Source organism: Gadus chalcogrammus, chromosome 16, assembly GCF_026213295.1.
Source record: "Gadus chalcogrammus isolate NIFS_2021 chromosome 16, NIFS_Gcha_1.0, whole genome shotgun sequence".
NCBI lineage: Eukaryota > Metazoa > Chordata > Actinopteri > Gadiformes > Gadidae > Gadus > Gadus chalcogrammus.
Genome location: NC_079427.1, coordinates 19,993,727 through 20,017,300, shown reverse-complemented (window position 1 = coordinate 20,017,300; position 23,574 = coordinate 19,993,727). Strand labels below are relative to the sequence as shown.

General features: G+C 41.6%; 1 protein-coding gene across 2 annotated transcripts; it reads right to left on the bottom strand.

Annotated features, from left to right (window-relative positions):
- Positions 1-7,490: 7,490 nt before the first annotated feature.
- LOC130406299 (integrin alpha-E-like) lies at positions 7,491-22,677 on the bottom strand. Of its 2 annotated transcripts, none has more exons than XM_056611793.1 (31): positions 22,537-22,677; positions 22,344-22,455; positions 22,169-22,254; positions 21,995-22,071; positions 20,509-20,617; positions 20,310-20,402; positions 20,057-20,178; positions 19,393-19,547; positions 19,119-19,275; positions 18,851-18,998; positions 14,686-14,756; positions 14,398-14,521; positions 13,874-14,025; positions 13,620-13,760; positions 13,264-13,482; positions 13,043-13,176; positions 12,726-12,859; positions 12,552-12,640; positions 12,283-12,402; positions 12,134-12,201; positions 11,823-11,958; positions 11,624-11,734; positions 11,438-11,517; positions 11,258-11,338; positions 11,109-11,178; positions 10,925-11,026; positions 10,815-10,838; positions 10,601-10,681; positions 10,239-10,325; positions 10,047-10,157; positions 7,491-9,941 (listed from the first exon to the last, which is right to left on the bottom strand). In XM_056611793.1, exons 1-31 carry the CDS (start codon positions 22,565-22,567, stop codon positions 9,906-9,908), a joined length of 3,261 nt encoding a protein of 1,086 aa, XP_056467768.1. In that variant the 5' UTR covers positions 22,568-22,677; the 3' UTR covers positions 7,491-9,905. The 2 variants fall into 2 exon arrangements, with proteins under 2 accessions (XP_056467768.1, XP_056467767.1); XM_056611792.1 differs by having other exon boundaries at positions 7,492-9,941; positions 12,492-12,640.
- Between the last annotated feature and the right edge of the window lie 897 nt (positions 22,678-23,574).

The following is a 23,574-nucleotide window of genomic DNA, read 5'->3' as shown; positions in this document are numbered from 1 at the left end:
CATAAATAAAAAAAAATATATATATATGTAAAAAATAAAGATAAAAAGGAGCAAGCTGCAGTATCGAGAGAATTCATTGGTGAACTGCAGGAGCCCTTTTAATAAATAAAACAATTTGCATGCACATATAAAACCATGGTAGGAACATATAAGACATAAATCAAACTTAATAAATAAAATAAATAAGATGAATAAATAGGATAAAAATAGATAAGTGAATAAATAACAGTAAAAGAGACATAATAAAACCATTCAAACATTCAGAACATCCTGTTGTGTGAGGGAGAAGACATAAAATATTATAAAAGAAAGCACACAGAAGGGGTAAAAACATGCAACACATTAAAACGCACAGTCGACCCGATGCCGCACAAGAAGAAAACCCAGGGAGGAATCCCGAGACAATCCAGTGCCCCCAGCACCGGACCAGCGCGGACCCTACTCCCTGATGTTAAGGCCCAAGGGGGTAACAGTCCTATGTTTGACTAATTGAGTGTTGAGTGTGCCTATGTGTATTGTATATAAATGTTGTTTTAGTCTGTTGAGTATGGTGTGCTTTGTTTCGCCGACATAGATGATGTGGCATTCGGAGCATGTTATGGCGTAAATGATGTTTTTGTCCAGGATGGTGAGTTTTTGTATGATAGGGCTGGAGGTGGAGGCGAGCTGGTTGCGGATGACCGCCAACTGCTGGAAATGGCCTCGGTGTTGAGAGGGGGCGCCTCCAGTGTCCGTGGAGAAGCGGGCCCGCACCAGGACATCCTGCAGGTTCCGGTTTTTCCTAAAAGCTGAGATGATTTTGTGATTTTGAAGTGCGGGAATGTTGTGTTGTGCGTGTGTGAATGCGTTTTTCAGTTTGGAGTGTATGTGTATGATGTTTTGTGTATATGTGCTGATGAGGGGTATGATGCGTGTGTGTGGCTGGCGCCCCTGATCGTCTCCGCTCCTGATGGCAGGGGTCCCCTCAAGGAACCTGTTTGGGAAGACCACCTGACTCAGGGATCCAGGCACTCCTAGTGGAGGCCCCACCTCAGCCGGGCTGTGGAGGAAAGGGGCGGACACCAAGTCCGTCCCTCCAGTGTAAGGGGGCCGGCTGAGGTGAGGCATAGAAGAAGGGGGCTGGTTAGGGTCAGGGAGATGGTGGGGGCCCACAGTGGAAGCCGCAGGCTGGTTAAAGTGAAACGGAGTGGGTGACGAGGGGTTATGGTGAGACGTGGTGATTGTGCGCTGACTAGAATGTAACGTGGTGGAGAAATGGCTAGGGTGAGACGAGGTGGGTGGTGAATGGTGGAGAGGAGACGGCGCGCGGAGGGTTAGTGGGTTGGGGTTAGGGTTAGGGCACGGGGTGGAGGGGTTAGGGTTAGGATTAGGGTTAGGGTGAGGGTTAGGGTCAGGGCAAGGAGAGGTAGGGTTGGGGTTAGGGTAAGGGGCGGCGGGGTTAGGTTTAGGGCAGGGGGAGGCGGGAGAGTCCAACACACTGGCAGCGCCCAGAGACGAGGACCCAGACGGGGAGGAGGATCCCGAGGGGGCCCGTCGCCCGAGCTCCGCCAATGTGCTGGACAAGATGGAACGCAAAAAACGCTTGGTGTACCCCCTGCCCCTCAGGACCCTGAAGAGGGTCCTGGTCGCCCCCCGCATGTCCGTCTCCTCTGTGCAGAGTCTGTGAAACCGGATGATTTGTGATTTAATAATACCCGCGAATGTGAATGTGTGTTTTAACTACTTATATGGAGGAGTGCGTGTGTGTCGGTGGGTTTGAAAAAAACTTTTGTATGAAGGACTGTTTGTGGTGCATTTGTGTGTGGGAAAAAGACAGTTGTATCTAAAAAATCTATGTGTTGTGCATGTTGTGTATATTTAACCTTAATTGTAGGGTGATGTATATTGAATATGTGTATGAATTGTAGGAAGTGATCTAAACTATGTGGCCAGACCCCGAAGATGTCATCCAGGAACCGACAGTACACCTGTGGCAGCAATGGCCAAGACTGCAGAGCAGACTGTTCGAACCTCAACCCAGCCATGTAGATGTTAGCATAGCTGGGTGCGAACTTCTTGCCCATTGCTGTACCGTGCGTCTGAAGGTAATGCTTGCCGTTGAAGACGAAGTCATTCCTGCGCAGGTTGATGTCAAGGAGTTCCAACAGGTGACTGTCGGGCCTGTCGGGGTCTGGGTACCGGAGGAGTGCAGAGCGGACAGCCCGCAGGCCGCAATCTATGTCGATATTGGTGTATAAAGAATCTATATCAATTGAAAATAAAAACGCATGTGTGGAAACCGGTGTGTTATTTAGTGTTTGGATGAAGTGGTAGGTATCTTTGATGTAGCTGGGGTGTTTCCGGGAGATGGGGTTGAGGTAGTATTCTATAAACTCAGCTGCTGCAGAGGACTCGCTACCACAATCGGAAATGATGGGCCGTCCCGGCGGCACTAAGAAGGGGACCGTCCAGGCCTCAGGCGCCTTGTGGATCTTTGGCAGAAGGTAAAAGAGGCGTTCGCGTGGAGTGTCTGGATCATCTAAATATATTTTCTGTCTATGTGTAATGTATTTAAGTTTATGGAGGTCAGTAAATATATTCCGAATTTGATGTTGTGTGGCCAATTGGAGTGAATCCTGTATGGGTCTGTAATGTAATGTGTTCCCTAACTGTCTGTGTGCTTCTAAGAGGTATTGTTGTGTATCTAAGATGACTATTTTGGAGGGGTGGGGTTAGGGTTAGGGTTGGGGTTAGGGTTGGGGTTAGGGTTAGGGTTGGGGTTAGGGGTTAGGGTTAGGGGTGGGGTTGGGGATAGGTTAGGTTAGGTTTTTGTTAGCCACGCATTAACCCCTCACATTCCCTTCATTTCGTTTTAGTAATTTTGTGCGGTTTGATTGGTGTTTTGAAGAGAATTGAAGAGAATATTATAAATCGAAAGGTATTGTTCTATAATTGAATTTTTTTTTTTAAATTATTTTATTTGACCTTTATTTAACCAGGAAAGTCCCATTGAAATTAAAAACCTATTTTTCGAGGCAGTCCTGGCCAAGAGGCAGCAACAAATAACATATGTACACTCACAATATTACACTCACAACATACGACAGAAATTCAAATGATAAAAAACAGTTACAAGTAAATTACAATTCATAAAAAACATCTACAAGTAAAAGAGAACATTTGTATATTCACTACAAATGTTTTTGTAGCGAATATACTGTAATAACTAATCACTAATTTGTGCTAAATGCAACACAGTCTCACTCCCTACTCGTCAAATGTGTGACGCGTGGCCAAGGATCCCTGGCGTCAATTTCCGACGAAAAATTGGTACCTTTTTCGTCGTTTTTCAACGCCAGATAGACATTCATGTTAATCCCTCGCCGTCGGATATAGACGAAAGGAAATCAATGTCTATCAACGGTGATGCCGTCACGTTATGCAACTATTGTCGATTGATTTGTTTGACAGATTCACCATCAAACGTGTTTCTGATGACATTTCTAGTGAGAAATGTACTTTTTCCTTGAATAATCTTCAGTCAGTGAATGTGTATGATCTTTATTAATCTTTATTATCTGAATGGGAAATGCAATATTTTAGGATCGATTCACCGTTAAACGTGTTTCTAATAACATTTCTAGCGAGAAATATACTTTTTGCTTGCATAATCTTCAGTCAGTGATTGTGTCTGATCTTTAGTTTTATAGTTATTAGGAAGATTTAATCGTCTCGCGCGCATGTTTCAACGACGTCAGGTTGCTAGGGACGCTGCTTTCGCTAAATTAGCAGCTCACGTGTTTCCTTCGTTTGTGTTATTAAACCGTTACTACTTACTTTATGTAACTTTTAATGATATTGTAATAACCACAGACGAGGTATTGAGCGAAGTAAGCTTGATAGCAGGTTTATTGGATTCCACAATCGGACAGGCAGGCACAGCTCCACCGGAAAACTACAACAACCAAAACTCCCGCCCGGAAGGAAATCCCCGGAACCCCCTCTCAGAAGGCCCGCCCCTTCCTCCCAAACCCTGTGACGTGAAACACGTTTATCTGAGAGCCAACCCAGTCGCCAAAAGCATACGTTGACGTACGTTTTCGTGAACACTGGATTACGTCGCATTTCAACATAAAATAGCGTGTTAGCACACATACACACACACACACGCACGCACGCACACATGCACGCACGCACACACACACACACACACACACACACACACACACACACACACACACACACACACACACACACACACACACACACACACACACACACACACACACACACACACAATGCATTTCGCTTTCAAAACAAGAACTTGGGCTGCTTCTAGGACATTTAAACTAGGGGTCCGATGGTTAAAAAATAGACAGATATTCCAAGGTATCCTTAAAAGGCAGCTTGGATGTTTTTATTTTCTGCTGTTTAGACTTCTTCTATAACCTATTTTTGAAAGCAAAATACCAAGCTCAATGATTTAACGAGGCAGGGTTATTTGAAACAATTTATTAAATATACATTTGTGAGAGGTCATTCCTTCTCCTGAGTTTGCTTCCTATTTATGCCTAGTGTACAACCCTACTGTCCACAAGCATCACCCCCCCCCCTCCCCATATGGATTTGGAGAATTGTTGCCACGTCCCAGTGGTGGAGGTATCATATATATGAAAGAGGACATTCAATTATACTACAATGATCAATTAGGAGGCCGAAGCCCTAAAGGAAGTGATGCAATAGGTGACTGGGTCGACAACATTTATGTAAACTGTACTTTGAGGTCTCTTATATATCAAAGGGGGTCTCAAAGGACGCATACGCTTCAACCTGTGGCTCCAGCCCTACAGGAAATGACTCAGCAAGTGCTCCATCTCGTTGCACCTGCACCCAGCGGCTCTCTTGCAAGATTTTGGCCTGAAGTTCTTCCCAGACCTACACCCTAGCCATCCAACACGCATATCTGAGAATCAGTCTTCTCTTTAATAATGACAAAAAGTTACGAGAGAAATACACATTAACTTTTTGTTATCTCATAAGCGGCTTGGTGCCGGCTCCTTTTGACCTTTTGACCCCAGACTTCAAAAACGTGGCCACAGGCCAGCTGTGTCTACACACCTTAAGCCACAAATGTACACCTCCATCCCACAAAAAATGGGGACTAGAAACTAACAAGCAAGCAGTCCAGAAAGCTAAATGCATTATCAGTCAGCCTGACCATGTCCTCAGTAAAGAATTTAAACTAATGCCTTCAGGGCGGCGCTACTGTTCAATCAGGACAAGAACAATGAGGTACTCCCACTCTTTTATCCCTGCAACCATCAGGTTACTAAATGATGACAAATGTCAGGAGTAGGTGGAGAGCACACCAGTGTTGCTGGGTGTTTCCGGGGGCAGGGTGGTTGTTACTGACAGGTTGAAATGAATTGTGAGTTAAATGTGTGTGTTGGACTGCCTTTGATATATGTTTTTTGTCTATCTCCTATTGCTATTTATTGTATTTATTAAGTAATTTATTATGTGAGACGGGAAGCTGTGAACGAAATTGCCCATTTTGGGATAAATAAAGTTTTTCTAATCTAATCTAATCTAACCTCTGTCTTATGTACATTTACTGTACTGTTGGATGTCACGCCCCTTTTCCGACCTTTTCGAAATAGCTAGGGAGGCTAAAATGTTTACACACATTTCCCGGGGCCCCGAGAACGACATATCCGAGATTTGGAGTTCTAGCCCTTAGAGAAAAAAAGTTTTCCCAAATGGACTGTCATTTGGACAAAGCCCCTCAGAAGTGTTACCTGCAAGACCTAATGGTTCAGAATGTGGTGGAAAAACTTTTTTGAGATAGGAACGTCCTACCGCCCTGACATTTGAATACCTTATTCTAAGGCCTAACTGGGACCCCCGCACCGAAATTTGGCCCGGTCGGACCCCGAGGGCAGGAAGGGGTGGCCGAAACTTGGACCAGTCGGACCCAGAGTGCAGGAAGGGGGGGCCTGGACTTTCATAATCCTCGCTCGGAGACTGTAAAGGATGTTTGGTCGGATGTTATGACGAAGAATCCTATTGTGAATGGGAATATTCTATAAATGTCTTGATATCATCTTTCGTCTCAACCCTTCTGCTGCAGCCGCTTAAAGTCTCACTCCGAGAACCTTAAAATAGGCTGCCGTAGAAGCCGTCCGGCCTTCTACGGTAACTGTGCCCCCTTCCTACGTAGGAGGGGGCGCCGAAACAGACTCTCTCGTTTGGTAACTGTAGGCGGGGTGCTTTCGGAAATGGATATCTCACTCAAAAAATCATGTACAGACTATTTTCAAAGTTTGTATGCCTGTGGAAGCACCAGAGACCCAAAACAACCCCCCAAATCCCAGGAAAAGTGTTGTTTTCATAATATGTCCCCTTTAAGCTTTTGTCCCCATCCACTTTCAATATTAAATAATAATATTATAAAAAAAAAAAAAAAAATGCAATAGTAAGTAAGTAAGTAAGTAAAATGTATTTATAAGGCACATTTAAAAACAGTTTTCACTGGCCAAAGTGCCGTACATGGTGCAAAGAGGCATATAAAGGAACACATACCACATACATAGACATAGAAAAAACATATAAAATAAACGAGACGAGATATCACAAAAGGGGAGGAAAGGCCAGGGAGAAAAGGTGTGTTTTAAGCCTAGATTTAAAAATGGTGATGGAAGGAGCGTTTCTGGCAGGCGGCAGCTCGTTCCAAAGGCGGGGGGCAGCCACAGCAAAAGCCCTGTCACCCCTCTGTTTTAGCCTAGTGCGTGGAACGTGTAAGAGACCCAAGCTACCTGATCTTAGGGACCTGGGTGCTGAGTGGTGGTGGATGAGCTCTGTGATGTAGGGCGGGGCCAGGCCATTTAGGGCTTTAAAAACCATAAGTAGGGTTTTAAAATGAATTCTGTGCTGGATGGGCAACCAGTGAAGGGATGCTAGGATGGGGGTTATATGATCCCGCTTTCTGGATCCAGTCAGCAGCCTTGCTGCGGAGCTCTGGACCAACTGAAGGCGAGAGAGGAGTGATTGAGGGAGTCCTAGGTAAAGGGAGTTGCAGTAATCCAGCCGTGATGTGATGAAGGCGTGTATTACTATTTCCAGATTGTGAAGTGATAAATGGGGTTTCATCTTGGCAATGACTCTGAGCTGGTAAAAACTGCTCTTGACCACAGCAGCAATTTGCTTGTCAAAGCAGAAATTAGAGTCAAAGATGACACCCAGGTTTCTGGAGTGGGATTTGACGTAGGGGGAGAGAATACCTAAGTCGGCCGTGCGAGGGGTTTTGGATTTGGAAGGGCCAAAAATAATGACTTCCGTTTTGTCATTATTAATTTGGAGGAAGTTACTACCCAGCCAAACTTTTACCTCCTCAAGGCAGTCAAGGAGGGTCTGGAGCGAGTCTGCAGATTTGAGAGGGAGATATAATTGCAAGTCATCAGCATAAAAGTGAAATGCAATGTTATGCTTCCTGATTATATTCCCTAGAGGGAGCATGTAAAGGCAGAAGAGGACAGGGCCTAAAATGGACCCCTGGGGAACCCCACAGGACACAGGGGCAGAGGGTGAGGAGAACTGTCCGATAGACACTGTGAAAGATCTATTGGTGAGATAGGAGGAAAACCATTGAAGAGCTGTGCTACTAATACCAACCCACTGCTCTAGGCGCGACAAGAGGGTGTTGTGGTCGACAGTGTCGAAGGCGTCACTGAGGTCTAGTAAGATCAAAATGGCATTTTCTCCAGAGTCTAGAGTGAGGAGCAGGTCATTTGTTACTTTCAATAAGGCTGTCTCAGTGCTGTGACGTGATCTAAAACCTGATTGGAAGGGTTCTAAAATCTCGGCATGGTTTAAAAAGGGCAATAGTTGTGATAAAACCACCTTTTCCAGGATTTTTGAAATAAAAGGTAATTTAGAGATTGGACGGTAGTTTCTTGGACATTTTGCATCCAGGTTATGTTTTTTAAGCAGTGGCTGGACAACCGCCTGCTTAAAAACTTGCAGGAACAAAACCCCTGGTCAGGCAAGAGTTGAGGATGACCTGAATACTTGGGCCGATTGAGTCAAAGACGTCTTTTATTATTTTGGAGGGGACAGCATCGTTAGCAATGTTTGGTGTCTAAAATTAGTCGTGCACTGCAATGATATATGCCAAACAATTTTTGTTGTGATTTGATGTTAATCCCTAAAAAATTTAATGAGGAGAAAATTAACTGAAATTAGGCTAAATAAGAAGAATATGATTAAGACACAGAATAACATTATGGGCCCTATCTTGCATCCGGCACAATTGACTTTCTACACTGACGCATGGGTCGTTGCTAGTTTGCAACTGGCGCAGAGCTTTCTTTTCCCTCCACCGCCACGCGCCTGTAAATTAGGGAATGATCTTGCGCCCAAAGGGGCGGTTCGGCGAAAGGAGGTGGCGCAAACGTTCCCTGGTGCTATTTTGCAGTTTCAGAAAACAATTGCGTCACAAACCAGGAAATACCTTTAAAGTCAGTGGCGCGTTGTTCAGATGCTATTTTAAGGGCGCATGCTTAATGTTGCTTGTGCACCTTGCGCATTCACATTCTTGGGAAATTATTTGGGAAAGAACAGCTGATACAGCGGTAATAAGTTGTCTTTGAAATCAATGCATCTGCAAACACCGTAGAGCTAACACATATTTTCTTGACACAGTCATCGTGTACAAGCCCATATCTTTTAGGATTGATGAGTATTTGATCGTGAGAAAACATTGTTTTCTCACGATCAAAAAGAATGAATGAATTCGGGTGCGCGTGTCTGTATGTGTAAAATAATTAATGAAAGCGGGCGCGCGTGTGTGCGTCCATCTGTTTACAAGCTCGCAAACTAAACACGTAACGCCTTATACAGTCCATGGCAAAGTATATTAACGGGGGGACACATGCATACTAGGAACACAAGTCGATAACGATAATGCATACAATACTGGTAAGAAATAGAAACACAGTTACCGCGTGTCATATGTGTGATAAGTTTTCTTTGCAAAAATTTATTTGAGGACTCAGTGTTTCTGAAGTTGCGGAAGAAAACGCTATTCCATGTGTGAATTAGGCCATATTATTTGGCCATATTATTTGAAATTGATGTGGTCATGCATCTGTCTCATCGGAGACTGCAAACGCGCTGTCAAAATATAAACTTGTCAGATTCAAATGCGCTCATGGCCCTTAAAGGGGTTGGGAGATGACACTCTCATTGGTTTATTGCACGTTACACTCAAACCACATCTACGGGTAATTAGGCTACTTCAGACCCTTTTAGATTTGCGCCGGGCGCAAGAGTCATATATGCGCTGCTAAAATAGCAACATCGCCATAGAACCGCCCACAAAGCTACTTGCGCTTGGCGCTCCTCACTTGCGTTTCAGACCGTTAAAACCGTTTGCAACCACATAATACCGTTTTTATTCTTATTTTTTGCATTTGATTTGAATAAAGTAATACAGCAGTATCTAAGGATTTTGGGGCAATACATATGCATGTCATCTTCTTCGTCATTTTTTTTTCCGGCAGAACAAGGATGTGGAAGCCGGGTCGCTAGCATCATAATTCTGGGTTTTTTAATAATAACATTTGTTAAAGAGCGAGCTCCGTCACTACATTTTATGAAAAACAAAGATTAAATATGTATTAAATATAGAATTTAACCCATGAGCAGATAATCACACTAGATGCAGAAAACGGTATTTATTATAATGGATATGTATGCAAAATATGTTACAGCTCCATCAGTCAATCATAAAATTGTAATAATAATAATAATAATAATTATAATAATAGTAATAATAATAATAATAGTAATAATAATCATACACAATTTTTAGAAAAGAACCATGAACCAAACAGGGCCACCAACTTCCAACTGTTTTTTGATCAGAACTACGTAGACTGATTACGTTTCTTGTAAAAGCCACACTGCAAAAAAAAATATAGATAAAATCAAATGAAGAGGAGACAATAACATGAATAGACAATAACATGATTAGTTTGATTCATTAATGCATCAATATATCTCTTTACCTTGAACAGGAGGACCACAAACAGCACCAGGACTAAGAAACCCCCAATAGACCCGCCAATGATAGCTGCTTCTGATTTGATCACTTCCTGCTTCAGTATCATCACATGCACCTGAGAGGTGAAGAGTTAGGGAGTGGAATACAACGGTATTCCACCAAGAGCAAAGAGGAATTGTGTTGTTCAAGCCTGTACCTTTGATGACGTTGTGTTGACACCCATGAGAACGAAGTCCTCATCAATGGTCACATTTGCAGAGGCAGTAATTTTGCTCGATGTTTCCTAATCATCCCATGAGGAAAAGTGGAAGGAAGTGAACTTAAGTACCATACAAACACTCACACACACACACACACACACACACACACACACACACACACACACACACACACACACACACACACACACACACACACACACACACACACACACACACACACACACACATATATATATTCACATACACACATACATAGCCTACATACACACAACTATTTGAAATGAATAATTTGTATAATCTGTCATCTGTCTTTATTATAACGAGAACATCTACCAACCTTCACATCACTAATTGACGTATGGACTCTGATATCTTTCAAATCGGTCACGAGGCACTTGATGTCATAATATCCTTGAGTCTTTAGAAAGAGAAAAAATAAAAATGATTATGTATTTATTCAATCATAATTCAACAAAAACAGTATTCCAACCATTATAAATATATGGATGCATTTATTAATGATCTTGAATAACTACATTAGGTATACTTACTTTTTTATTTATCTTACAATGATCCTGCAATTTAAAGTGAAAAGTGTTAAAATACAGACCATCACTATTACAACAGAAACATCATTCAAATGTTGTAGTTGCTGACCTACCCTTGGCTCAACTGTAGGTTTAGCCATGTTGGTGTTGTGTTCAAACGTCGTTAAACTGATGTCAACTGTTAAAGTTGCATTATACTTGTTCTCACCACTAAGCTGAAAAGAAGAAAACATTCAAAATTGTAGCCATGCATCAAAACTCTAGAAGCATGATTTTCTGGTTGGGTCGAAAACTGACCTTAAATGTAAATGTGATGTCCGCCTCTTTAAGTCTGTCCTCAAATGGTATAACATTTGGGCTGGCAGTCCTATAATAAAATTGTATTCAATCAATACAATTCACTACTCACTACAATAACTGAAGTCACTGCATAGATAGACACTTACCCCGATAGCTGCACTGTCATAGCATTCTTCATCGTAAAACTATATGTTTTTTTGTCCAATATTTGGTTGTCTTGGTTTGCACTAAATATATAAACAAACAACTTCATGTCAAGGAAATAATAAAGAAATTGGGTTTGGGATTAAGATCTGTTGTGATCTGAATTGTAAAGTATCACACACCTAGTTAGACTTGCATGGATTTGACCATCACGCATCTCTGCCTTCATATCCACAATTTGCCAATGGATGACAAAGTTGGCCTTTTGGGGAGAAAAAAAAATGAATGGCTGCATTTTAAATAGTTTGAGTAAAACACGATTAACCCTGATTGATGCTGAGAAGCTCTTTGTGCTAGCACCAACCTACCTGTGCACCTTTCTTGAAGTGCGGATGCAGAAGGCGACACCTGACCTCAGAAAGAGGCGTTCTGAGTTCATGATCACACTTGGTCCCCTCTAATGTGGATTCCGGATTATTCTAAGGAAACATGTGGTATTTAGACACAGTTAAAGTTAAAGATGATGAACAATATATCCTGGTAAAACACTTTGACATGATATATTACCACAGTCATATGGCTGTACTGCAGATTATGAGGGTAGGCAAGAACAAGCTTTGTCATGTATGCTTCATCCCCATGGTTGGTCAGATTGAAGGATATTGAGTTGCTCTTGGATGATCCAATGATAACGACGTCCTGACTAATGCACAGGGATGAGATATGAGTCAGGGATCAGTTTTTCAGTGAAATTAGAACATTCCACTGCATTTCACTCAAGTGTTACATGGCCAGGATCTTTATGTCTGATGGGATATTGGATGATATTTCATTAATTTTGATATGTTCTGCTATGTTGTGAATGCTATTGGACTCACTTGAGCTTTGAATCCGACAAGGATATGTTTGCAACACATGATCCTTCACAGTTATTGGCAATCATCACCTGCAAATAAATCATCACTGAAACAGACCTTATCAAATCTATTATTTAGGATATTATATCTTTATTTATTTTACAAGGTACCTTTTGAGTAACCTCCTTGGGAGTCCAATATTCCAAAACTCGGTGTGGTTTCCGATTGGCAGTAGTTTTCAAAGTGAAGTTAAGCTGTACTACAATGGGTGCGTAGCAATCATTGCAGCCCTAAAGGGAAATTAAAATGCCGTGTATCAGATGCTCATATATTTCCATTGTATTTTTGCTGAGAGACAAACTATAGGTATTTGACTCACGCTGAAAGTCAGGCTGATACATTGAGGGCCTACAGATGGTTTCAAGTCGAACGCTCCCACCTTATCTGAATTGTTGACGAATGTCAGTCGCTTTTTGTCTTGATCCACGTCCAAAGAAATGTTATACAAAACTTGAAGTTCTTCAGTGTCTGGGAGAGAAATTAGTCAGTGCATTCTGGTCAAGTCGATAAGAAAACCTCTTATTGATTAGTTTTGGCTGTGCCTACCACATACCAGCAATTTCTCCCTGGTCTCGTTGTTTGAATTGGATTTCCAAAGTGACCTTGCCTGTTTTTTCCCGCCATGTAAACGGGATTTTTGTTGGTAACACTTCCAGTACGGGTTTGATGTGAAGTATGGGAAGGGTCCTGATGGAATAACCAAGAGACATTTGAAGCTTAGCATAATCCAGAATGCTCACTTGGTAGAAGAGTATGGCAGTAGCAATGCCAGGGTTGTGGGTTTCGTTCGACTGGGGCCACCATGTTCAGATGTAGTCACACTCAAGGTAAGATGTTTTGGACAGGTTTTATTTTTGGGCTGCAACTTACTCAAGGACAGTGACGTTGCCTTCACTGCCAACACTGATGTGGCGCTGTCTTTTTCTGTCCACTTGCTTTGAGAAAGCACTGACTGACTGGCCAAAATGTCGGAGCTTCATCCCAATGGACGCAGGGGAAATTCTCTGTAGCAGGAACAGATTTAGAATCGTAACATGTGGCTCTTACTGGCTCTTTGCATCCAAAACAGAGGACCTTTTCAGAGGAACTACCTGTGAATGTAGCGGCTGTAGCTTGTCTGAAACGCCATTGAAGATGTAGATGCTTCCGGAGCCTCCGGATTGGCCATCTTCTTCCAGAGGCGCGCCGACGGCCACGTCAGTACATCCGTTTCCATCTAGGTCCCCGACGCTGGCGATGGCCGAGCCGAACCTGGAAAACACATACTTCTCCAAGCCTCGCCATTCAAAGTCCTCCTTTTGAAACGCCCCCTGGTGGCGGGGAGGGGTGAGGGGGGTTGAAGGGGAATAAAACATTTCGTACAAAGAAGTTAAGGTTTCTTGGCGACACGCAAGGCTGATTTAAAACATACAACTTGAGGTGCTTATTTGATATCGGATCGGCTCACCTCTCCCAGCAGCTTGTATAGAAACACTTTTCCCTCCTCTCCCTTCTGGTAGTGGAACGGCGCCCCAACAAGTAGGTAGTCTGTCTCTCCATTTTGATCAATGTCCACAGCACACAACACTGACCCAAAGTACGACCCCAACTAAACATGTGGAGAAAAGATATTACGGGGGAACATAAGAGCATGAGTGAACGCTTTTCTATGTGAACAATGGCATCTGCAGCACAGACATGGTTTATCCGATTTTGACCAACCTGTTCCCCCTGTAGTAGCTGACGCTGTTTGTGATTGGCTGCATCAAAGACAAGCACCCCGCCAGTCAGATTATAGCGAGGGGCCCCTGAGATATAGAGGTACTGTTTTTCTCTAGCGGTAGAGGGGACTGTCGCTGACAGCACACTGTAGCCTGTAGGAAACACAAACACACACACAGACACACACTCTCACACACACGGACATGCATCATGAAAAAACACACACACACACACACACACACACACACACACACACACACACACATAAACACACACAAATACACACAAACACATACACACACACACACACACACACACACACACACACACACACACACACACACACACACACACACACACACACACACACAAACATACATGAACACACATACACACACACACACACACACACATACATGCACAAACACATATACGTACACACTTGTTACACATTGCTTTAGTGCTCTAGAGTGTTTTATTGCAACAATCCTATGTTTAGCAGCATGTCAATGGTTCCACGTCACCTAGATAGGAGAAGCGTTGTTTTGAGGATTCTGCCTGCAAGAAGCTCACTGGCTGCCCGGGAGGCCTGAGGATGACGCCACCGCTCCAGTCGTTGGCTCCCACGGCTCCAAACAGCAGGGACTCCTAATAAAAGCCCACCCGCAAAGCAGACATGCGTTCCATCACTGATTATGAATCCCTTGCAGATGGTCGGGGACCCATCCTCCTGCTATGAGGTCATTCTAGAGCACTTGACATGGTCCATTTCTGGATCTGGTGTATCGACATGCTCGTGACAGTGGACTTACATCAGGTGCTATGTGACTGCTGAAGCCAGCCTCGGAGAGTTCAAATTTGAAGCCATCCCCTTCGTTTAATCCTTGTTGGACAAAATACAGAATCATAATAATTATGATTCATCGATGTACCTTAAAATAACTGAAACTTCGAAGCATCAATACAGTAATAGTAAATTGAGAATTCATATTAAATTCAGTATTTATGAAGCATTTTTTCTAAATGAATACTCATTAGTAAGGAATTCATAATCAGTTATCAATTACGATAATTCAATTTATGAACCTTTAAGAATATTGATTATTTACAAACTATTTACAACATGTTAATAACTCTTCATATGTACTTAAAGGTTGCGTAGGTGATTCGCTTTTTTGGCCATTTTTGCAAAATTACTTGAAATCCTTATCATAACCCGCTTACAGCCACTGAGTTAGAAGTACTGACATGAAAATTAAACTTGTCAATCATCTGTGGAACGGGCAGGGCTCGAAAAACTCCAGCCAATCATTTCCATTGCCACCGAGTTTCATTGGACAGTAAGTACGTCAATCAAACGGTCGTACTGCACTCCCCCTCCCCCCCTCCCCGCGCGCGACCCCTTCGTGCAGTACTCGTGACCCAGAGCTCGTGACCCAGAGCAAGCTCCTGTTTGTTGTTATCCTGCGGTATCTACTGGAACTAGTTAATCCACATTTGGACCTAGCAGTAGAAGACAATTTCCATGGCAGACAAGACGCCACCATCCCCACCACCACCACCACCACCACCACCAGCAAAGAGAAGGAAAACTCTTTTTCAGAGAGTAATTGATAATAAAAACGCTGAAAGAGAAAAACTGAAATCAAGAATAATCCTAGGCGCTGCTTTTGAACGTTTGCGGCAACTGAAGGACGAGAAGGGTCTAAAAACCGATGCTTGTGTGGCGGTTGACCTAGTTTCAAAGTTTATACCGTTTATACTCGGTAATACCGGTGTTGAGACGAGTGTATTACTCGGTGTGAAAATGTCCACACCACGGCAACCCTAGTGAAAACCAGGACTTCCAATGCAATTACATGAAACAAACATACATTTTCTAAAAATAGTAATGATTTATGTGACCGTTTAATGTTTATAACATCTGGTGCAACCATAGCCGCGAGAACGTATTCTCAGCAGGGGGTGCTGGGAAAAAAAACCCCGGCCTGCACTAGACTCGCAACTCGTCACATTGATAAAAAAAAGATATATAGCAGCGCAGCTCAATTACACCAGTGCATGCGCGCACAGTTGAAAATCGATCGTTGTGTTCACTTCCTTCACACCATGGTTCACATCCAGCTGCTCACAGAACAAGTTTAGCGCACCACCGCTACCCTCACACTTTTTCATATAACCTTTTTTCAGCACTAGGACATATGAGCATTAAATAAATGCTGCGTCTCAACATGCCTTGGACAGCAGCGAGGATGACTCGCTTTGCCACGGGCCGAAACAGTTCGGAGCGACCACAGCCAGAGCGAACACAGCGGGGCAGAGGAGTGTCAGGAAGTCTTTGGTGTACACATCAGTACGGCCTATTTGCACTACTGTTTAGTGGCAATGCAGTGTTTTATTCTATGCCTTTTTATTTTCGTATATTATTTCAATTAATACAATTTATTTATTCATGAAATCAAGATCTGGTCTTCAAATCTTTTTTCCAAATATAGGTCGTATTACAATGGGGTTTGTGTTTATATTCGGACCAATACGGTACAGCGGACGCTCACATGACGTTAAGCATTTCCTGGTGCATAATGTGACGCTTCAGAACCTAAAATCCCGTTTCTCCCCGTTGATACGACAACACATAACCGGCGTTTTCAGATATCTCCACTTTGGCCGGAGTTTTTAGAAATGATCGTTTTCTGTGATAAGACAGGGCCTCGGACAGGGGGTGTTGCAGCACCCCCAAAACCCCTACTTCCCGCGGTACTGGGTGCAATTTACAGCTGAATGTAGTGCCATGTTGTTAAACGAAAACCTAAGCTAGCCTGGCTCGCTCTCGCGCATCTCTGTTCGCGCTCGTGCATGATTGCGCGTCCAGGTACTTGGAATGGGTGGAGTCAGAGTCAGCGTTGAAGGAGAGGGGGTAGGACCATTTGAGTTGTGTATTTTCAAAATCTGCTGGCGTTTCGCAAATCGCGTACCCAACCTTTAATAACGTTGTTATTCATATTTGGTCCAGGGAGTTAAACAATTAGATAAGAATTGTTTGTGAGCTCAATTGAGGACCATATATGCCTTACTGCTTTGTACTACTTATTACTAATGATTACACTGTACGGCTGCAATGATTGTTGCAATGACAGTTATAGTATAATGCCACATTGTGCAATTCATTAAATCGCTTGCTCCTATACAACGACGTTCAAAAATGAGTTGTAGCAATTTGGATTACACTTAGAACTCTAAGCCCATTATTTTTTTTTAAGCTCATAGTGCCCTATTTTAACGGTCTGAAACGCAAGTGGGAAGCGCAAAGCGCAAGTAGCTTTGTGGGCGGTTCTACGGCGCTATCGCTATTTTACAGGCGGATCAATTACACTTGCGTCGCGGCGCAAGTGTCAAAAGGGTTGGTCTGAAGCAGCCTAGTTACCCGTAGGTGTGGTTTGGGCGTAACGTCCAACAAACCAATGAGAGTGCCAGCTCCCATCCCCTTTAAGAGCCATGAGCACATTTGAATCGGACGAGTTGATATTTTGACAGCGCGTCTGCAGTCTCCGATGAGACAGATGCACATGAATTTCAAACTGCAAATGGCTCAGTTTATTGCCAAATAATATGGCCTAATTCACACATGGAATAAGGGGTTTTCTTCCACAACTTCAGAAATACTGAGTCCTCAAATAAATTTCGGCAAAGAAAACGTATATGATATAACAAATAATATGCGGCAACTGTGGTTCTATTTAATGATATACGCAATACATTATAAACATTGTTTCTTATCAGTATTGTATGCTATCCTAATATGCATGTGTCCCCGCGGTAATAGGCATTGCCATTGATTGTATTATGCGTTACGTGTTTAGTTTGCGTGTGTTTAAACAGAGCACACACGCGCGCCCGCAGTCATTCATTCTTTTTAACACTCACTCGCGGTAAAACAATGTTTTTCACGATCAAATACTCATCAACCCTAAAAGTTATGGGCATGTAGGGCCTAGGCCTACACGATGTCTCTGTCAAGAAACTATGTGTTTGCTGTACGGTGTTTGCAGATGCATTGATTTAAAAGTACAACTTATTACCGCTGCATTAGCTGTTCTTTACCAAATAATTTACCAAGAATTTGCGGCTAGGTAGATGGGAGAAGCAAAGTGTATGCGCGAGGTGCACAAGCAATCTGTATGCATGCGCCCTTAAAATAGCATCTGAACAACGCGCCACTGACTTTAAACCAGGTATTTCCTGGTCAGTAGCGCAATGGTATTCAGAAACGGCAAAATACCGTTTGCGCCAGAACACGCCTCCTCCTTCCGCCGAACCGCCCCTTGGGGCGCATGATCAATCCCTAATTAACCGGCAAATGGCGGTGGTGGGAAAAGAACGCTCTGCGCCAGTTGTAAACTAGCAACGACACATGCGCCAGTGACTAAGTCACTTGCGCCGGATGCAAGATAGGGCCCATAGTGTTTGAACTGAAGCTGGGGTTCACATTTTATTTCAAAGTCTCAGAATCATTTGTCCATTCTAAGCTACTGTAAAAACATGGCGGTTCAGTGGAAAGAGACTCAATCCCCATGGAGAAATAAATGGCTCATTCTAAGGCAATGAACACAATTATTACCCTATTTTCATGGGAATATACACTCATTAAAACATACTCTTTAGTATCATACTCCATTACTGCCATACCATTCCACTACAATTCGACACTCTGCACCTTAAACTTGCGCCCCATAACGATCATATTAACCATTATCAAACTATCTTATTTGATCATTTATAACTTATCATGAATAGCTTACCAATGAGAAGTCATGTATGAAAAATACTATATGAGGATTAATGAGGAATTCACTCTATACTTCTGCTTTATTAACGCTTCAAAGCTGCAGTCATTCGGAAAGGACTAGCCAAGTGATTTGAAAAGTGATAAAATGAAAAAAAAAAAAAAAGTATGTATGCAAAATGTATTAAACCCACCTTCAATGCTACTTAAGAGATTATTTTCGAGTTGGGCAAGGATTGATGTCAGCGCATTGTAGTTATCCACAAACTTGAGATTTTTCTTATCTCCAGCAATATCTGACATTTCCTTCATTGCCATAGGTTTAACTCTAATTTCTCCCACCTGTATTGTATGTAGAAATATATATATTTGATTAAATGTTTGATCAATTGGATGATCTTGATTATTTTATCATTGAGCATGAGCATTATTCCATTAGCAAATTCCTAAGATATCACTTACACCAATAGCAAATCTGGTGACATCCATTTTCTTAAGCATTTCCAGTGCAGGGATAAGGTTTGTTCTATCAAATTCAGTGATTTCTCCATCTGACACCACAATCATCATCTTCTTTGCTGCTGGGTTCGATCCGTTGTCGAAAGCAAAGCTATGATTTCTTAGAAAGAAAGAAAATAAATATAAATGAACAGCCATTAGGTCCACTAGTCAATCCTTTTGTAAAAACAATATACTAATCTATGTATTCACTCCATTTATTTTTGATTATACTTACAATAAGTACTGTATGGCTGAAGCGGTTACTGTAAGATTACCAATTTGTTGGATGTTCTTCACCTTCTCAAGAGCTTTTTGACCGTTCTCCTTGCTATCCTTTAGTGATAGTTCAGACCTGACACTACTTCCATATTGAACCAAGGTGAAGTCACACTGTGAATACACAATACTGTCATTTAATTGCAATTGAGGATGATTATTGTTAATTATTTTATGGATAGATTTCCACACATTAAATTCCTCTCAATATATTCCAGTGAAGAGCAAGGGGCCTATGCGTCAATCAAGGCCTGCAAGCTTCTGAAGCTACATGGACTTCAGCTTTGCCCTAACCTGTAAGATAGTTCATAGCCTACATGTTAGATAGCAATTATGGTCATTAAAATAAAATATGTGTCTCTGTTCCCTGTGTTTCTCTGGTCCAGGTTACTCTAGAAACATGGAGGTGCAGTCTGGCTCCCTGGAAGAAGACCAGCTCACTATCTAGATATAAAGGGCTCATTCTAAGGCGACAAAGTTCTTGTTTTCATGGGATTAACACTACTTTAAACATACTCACATACAACTCACTACACAACCCTAACTTCAACCGCAGTTGTTGTTTTTGTGGTGTCTATCAAAGATTCATCCATGTAGAATCAACAGATGTTGATATTACTTACGTTATAGCATTTCTTCCATACATTGGACATCACATCACAAATAAATTGTTTTGCTATTGCAAAATCGGGTGCTGATATACTACCAGAACCATCCAGTACAAATCCAATCTCTGTACCAGGAACTGCAAAACACACACAAACAGACGCACACAAACACACACACAGACACACACACACACACAAACATACATACACACACTGATCATCTTTAAGTCATTAACCATTAATTGGTGTCGATTGCATTATTACATACCCTCTTCGTCATCGTCATCGTTGTTGTTGTTGTTGTTGTTATTGTTGTTGTTTCTGTTGATGCTGCCGTTGATTTTATCGAGTTGCTCGACCACTTGACGTATTTTTACAGAGGGATATTCATAATTTGACTTTTAAAATGAATGGATGAATTGAATACTTTGCAATGCTATGATGTTCATTAAGGATTCACCACCTACCCAGGGTAGCCGGGTACAACACCTCAGTGTTGCCGAATGCAGACTGAAGAATGCAGTTGGCGTTAAAGTATTCAATACATTTTTCCATCTTTCTCTGCTGTTGACAGACCTATCAATGGCAGATAAGTAGTATTCAATGCAAGTGTCTGAATTCAATTGTCTCCTCTTACCCTTGGCGCAAAGGGGATTTTACCAAAATAAATACCTGGGAAAAGTGGTGCTTGGCAAGCAAACGTTAAAGACAATAATATCAGTACGGTATCATTGCCTTATAATATTACGGCATCTATAAATAACATGGAAAGGCTGGATTGATCAAATCTGGTAGTAAGAAAGAATAATTTAAGTATTTTGCATTTATAGGCATTATAAATGGCATTTAATGGCTGGAATTAACTATTGCAGCAATAAGGCCTGGTCCTCACTTTAGATGAGTTCCACAAATAACTTATAAAAGCTTATTAATTACCTGAACTAACACGCACTTCAGCATTATTATGTTATAAAGCATTTAGTGCTGTCAGTTAAACGCGTTATTAACGACGTTAACGCAAACCAATTTTAACGGCGTTAATCTTTTTATCGCGCGATTAACACAATTTATTAATAAATATTTTTTTTTTTTTTTTTTTTTTTTGGCTCAAAACAAAGAAGCAGTAGCCTGACTTCTATGTTCAAGGCAGTATGTTTGTATGTTCATCGTTTAATTGCACGATAGGCTTTTTTTTTGTATCGTCCTGTTTTGATCAGTATATGCCAATGTTGTTATCAATAAAAAAACATTTGCACAAGGCAAGCCGATGCACTTCTCCATGTTGATAAGAGCATTTAAATGAGAACAATTAATGGGACAAAGAAATCAAGGGATATTTAGCATAGAAAAAATATTTGTGATTACTCGCGATTAATCGTCAGTTAACTATGACATTAAATATTTGAATCGCTTGACAGCACTAAAAGCATTACATACATGCTACAAATACTTTTTAAATCATAAATTAACACTTTATAAATGATCCTAATTTTTTTTCTAACTATCTAAATTAGAATTCGAAACCGAAGTACAGCTTACTATACTTTTATTAAGGCTTCAAAGTTGGAGTTATTCCAAATGATACCAAACAATTGAGTACAAACCGCCTATTCATTTCATGCAGCAATGGCTGCATTGAGGAAGAGCCATACAGACAGATTTTTGTAAAAGCTGTTACAGTTTATGTCTGTGTGAAATGCTGCTGCATGGAAATGAACATTCAGGAAGCATTTTGAGTGCACCAAATTTTGCATGAGAGGAAACTGTGGTTTTGAGTTGAGAGTTGTCTGGTTTAACATCACTTTTCAAACATGTCAAATAAACATATGTCAGGCTGCATTTAAATGGGATGTTAATATTGAATGATTTACTAGTTTTAGAATTGGAAGAAAAATACTTAACTTACACAAGTCAGTTGTACTATAACACATCTTTGATTTAAAAACATATTACCATTGTCTTCTCGTTATCGGCAGTCATGAGGTTTGTTACTGAAACAACTGGCTTAGTTCCTTCTACTTCAGTGAAACCTGTAAATTAAGCGCATTTGTAAAAAGACCAAGGTAAATTGAGTGTATAACATATTTAATAATTGCTAGAAATGTATTGTGATGTTATTTATTTCACCTGTAAGTTTGGCACATTTGCCCTCATCTCCTTTATTCAAAGTGCAAACAAATACCACTCTGGAGTTTGGAGATGGAATCAGGACTCTAAAATTGAAGGAACATCATGAATAACAATAAATCTAAACACTTCAAACGCTATCGCACTAAGGATGGCGAAAAAGGGTTCCCATTACCCATCTTTGGTCTGAGCCTCGGTTTGTCCAAAAAGTACATCGTTATCCTCTTTAAAGGTCGTCACTGGTTTCTCATAGATGTTAAAGCCTTCAGTAGGCCTAGTCCATGCAACTACAACCGTTAAAAGGGTTTATTTGTGATCCTTTGGTCATTTGATTGAATAAAACATTTAAAATCAATTAATATACTTACCAGTCAATAGCAATAGATGTGCCCACGCCATCCTTTGTATTGTATGGGAGAAAGCAAAAATATCAAATGCTATCCTTCTCTTAGCACATCACACCAGACAGAGAAATACTCGACACATAGACCACTTCCTGTTTCAATTTTTTCAATTGAAGCTACGGATTTCTGCCTGCACGTCAGAAACCAGTGATGTGCAGTCAGTGGGGGGCAAACGAGGGAAGGCCCCCAGGGAGAGACTTTCAAACGCAATATTTTGGGAAGCCTTCCCATAATGTAAATAGGATCTCAAATGTAGAGACTATTACATATTTCGATTTTTTGTATTTTCTCAATACAGTTCTTACTAGTTTGCTGCTGCTAAAAAGAGTGGTAAAGACAAAACCATAGCCTATAAAGTTGTATGGGTCTGTGTTGAGTCAGATCCTATGGGCATGGTTCCAGAAATCTGATCATTATTCATACTTTTCTGTCTGATAATAATAATTATAACAAAAGAAGGAGACATATGATCATGATTATTATTATTACACACATAATAATTATTGTTGTTGCATAATGTATTAATTATAAAATAATCTTATCCTGCGTGCTATTGTCTTTAGATAGAGAGAGCTGACAGACAAACTGACAGACAGACAGACAGACAGACAGAGTGACTGACACACTGGCTGTATGAGGGAAAGGGAACTATAGAAATTGTCAGACAATGCTGTGGTTCTCTCACGCAGAAGTTGATCTGAGACTTCCTTGTGCATCGGTGCTGGTGTGACCACAGTCATCTTGTTTGTATGTTGCTGTTATACCAACACAGTCTCACTCTGAGAACATCAAATACCAACTGGCAAAGGCACTTTAGCGTCGTTAGCTGATGGGAAAGGTACCCTCGAGCGTCGTCTGCAGACGGAGAGGGGGTTCAATTCACTACAATGTAATGCCATCTCCGTCGATGTTTGACGTTCAGAGCGGGTGGTCGAGCAGCCCATTCACTCCTGTATTAACCCGACTACGGCTCTAGTAGACTCTCTGAGCATCTTTCCTATA

Excerpts from the sequence above, each read along its gene's own strand:
- LOC130406299 (XM_056611792.1), bottom strand. The coding sequence starts at position 22,567 with ATGGCGTGGGCACATCTATTGCTATTGACTG. Across the intron at positions 20,618-21,994 it reads CCGATAACGAGAAGACAATG|GTCTGTCAACAGCAGAGAAA; the intron begins GTAATATGTTTT and ends TGCCATTGATAG. Across the intron at positions 20,403-20,508 it reads GTTGTACCCGGCTACCCTGG|TGGTCGAGCAACTCGATAAA; the intron begins GTAGGTGGTGAA and ends AAATACGTCAAG.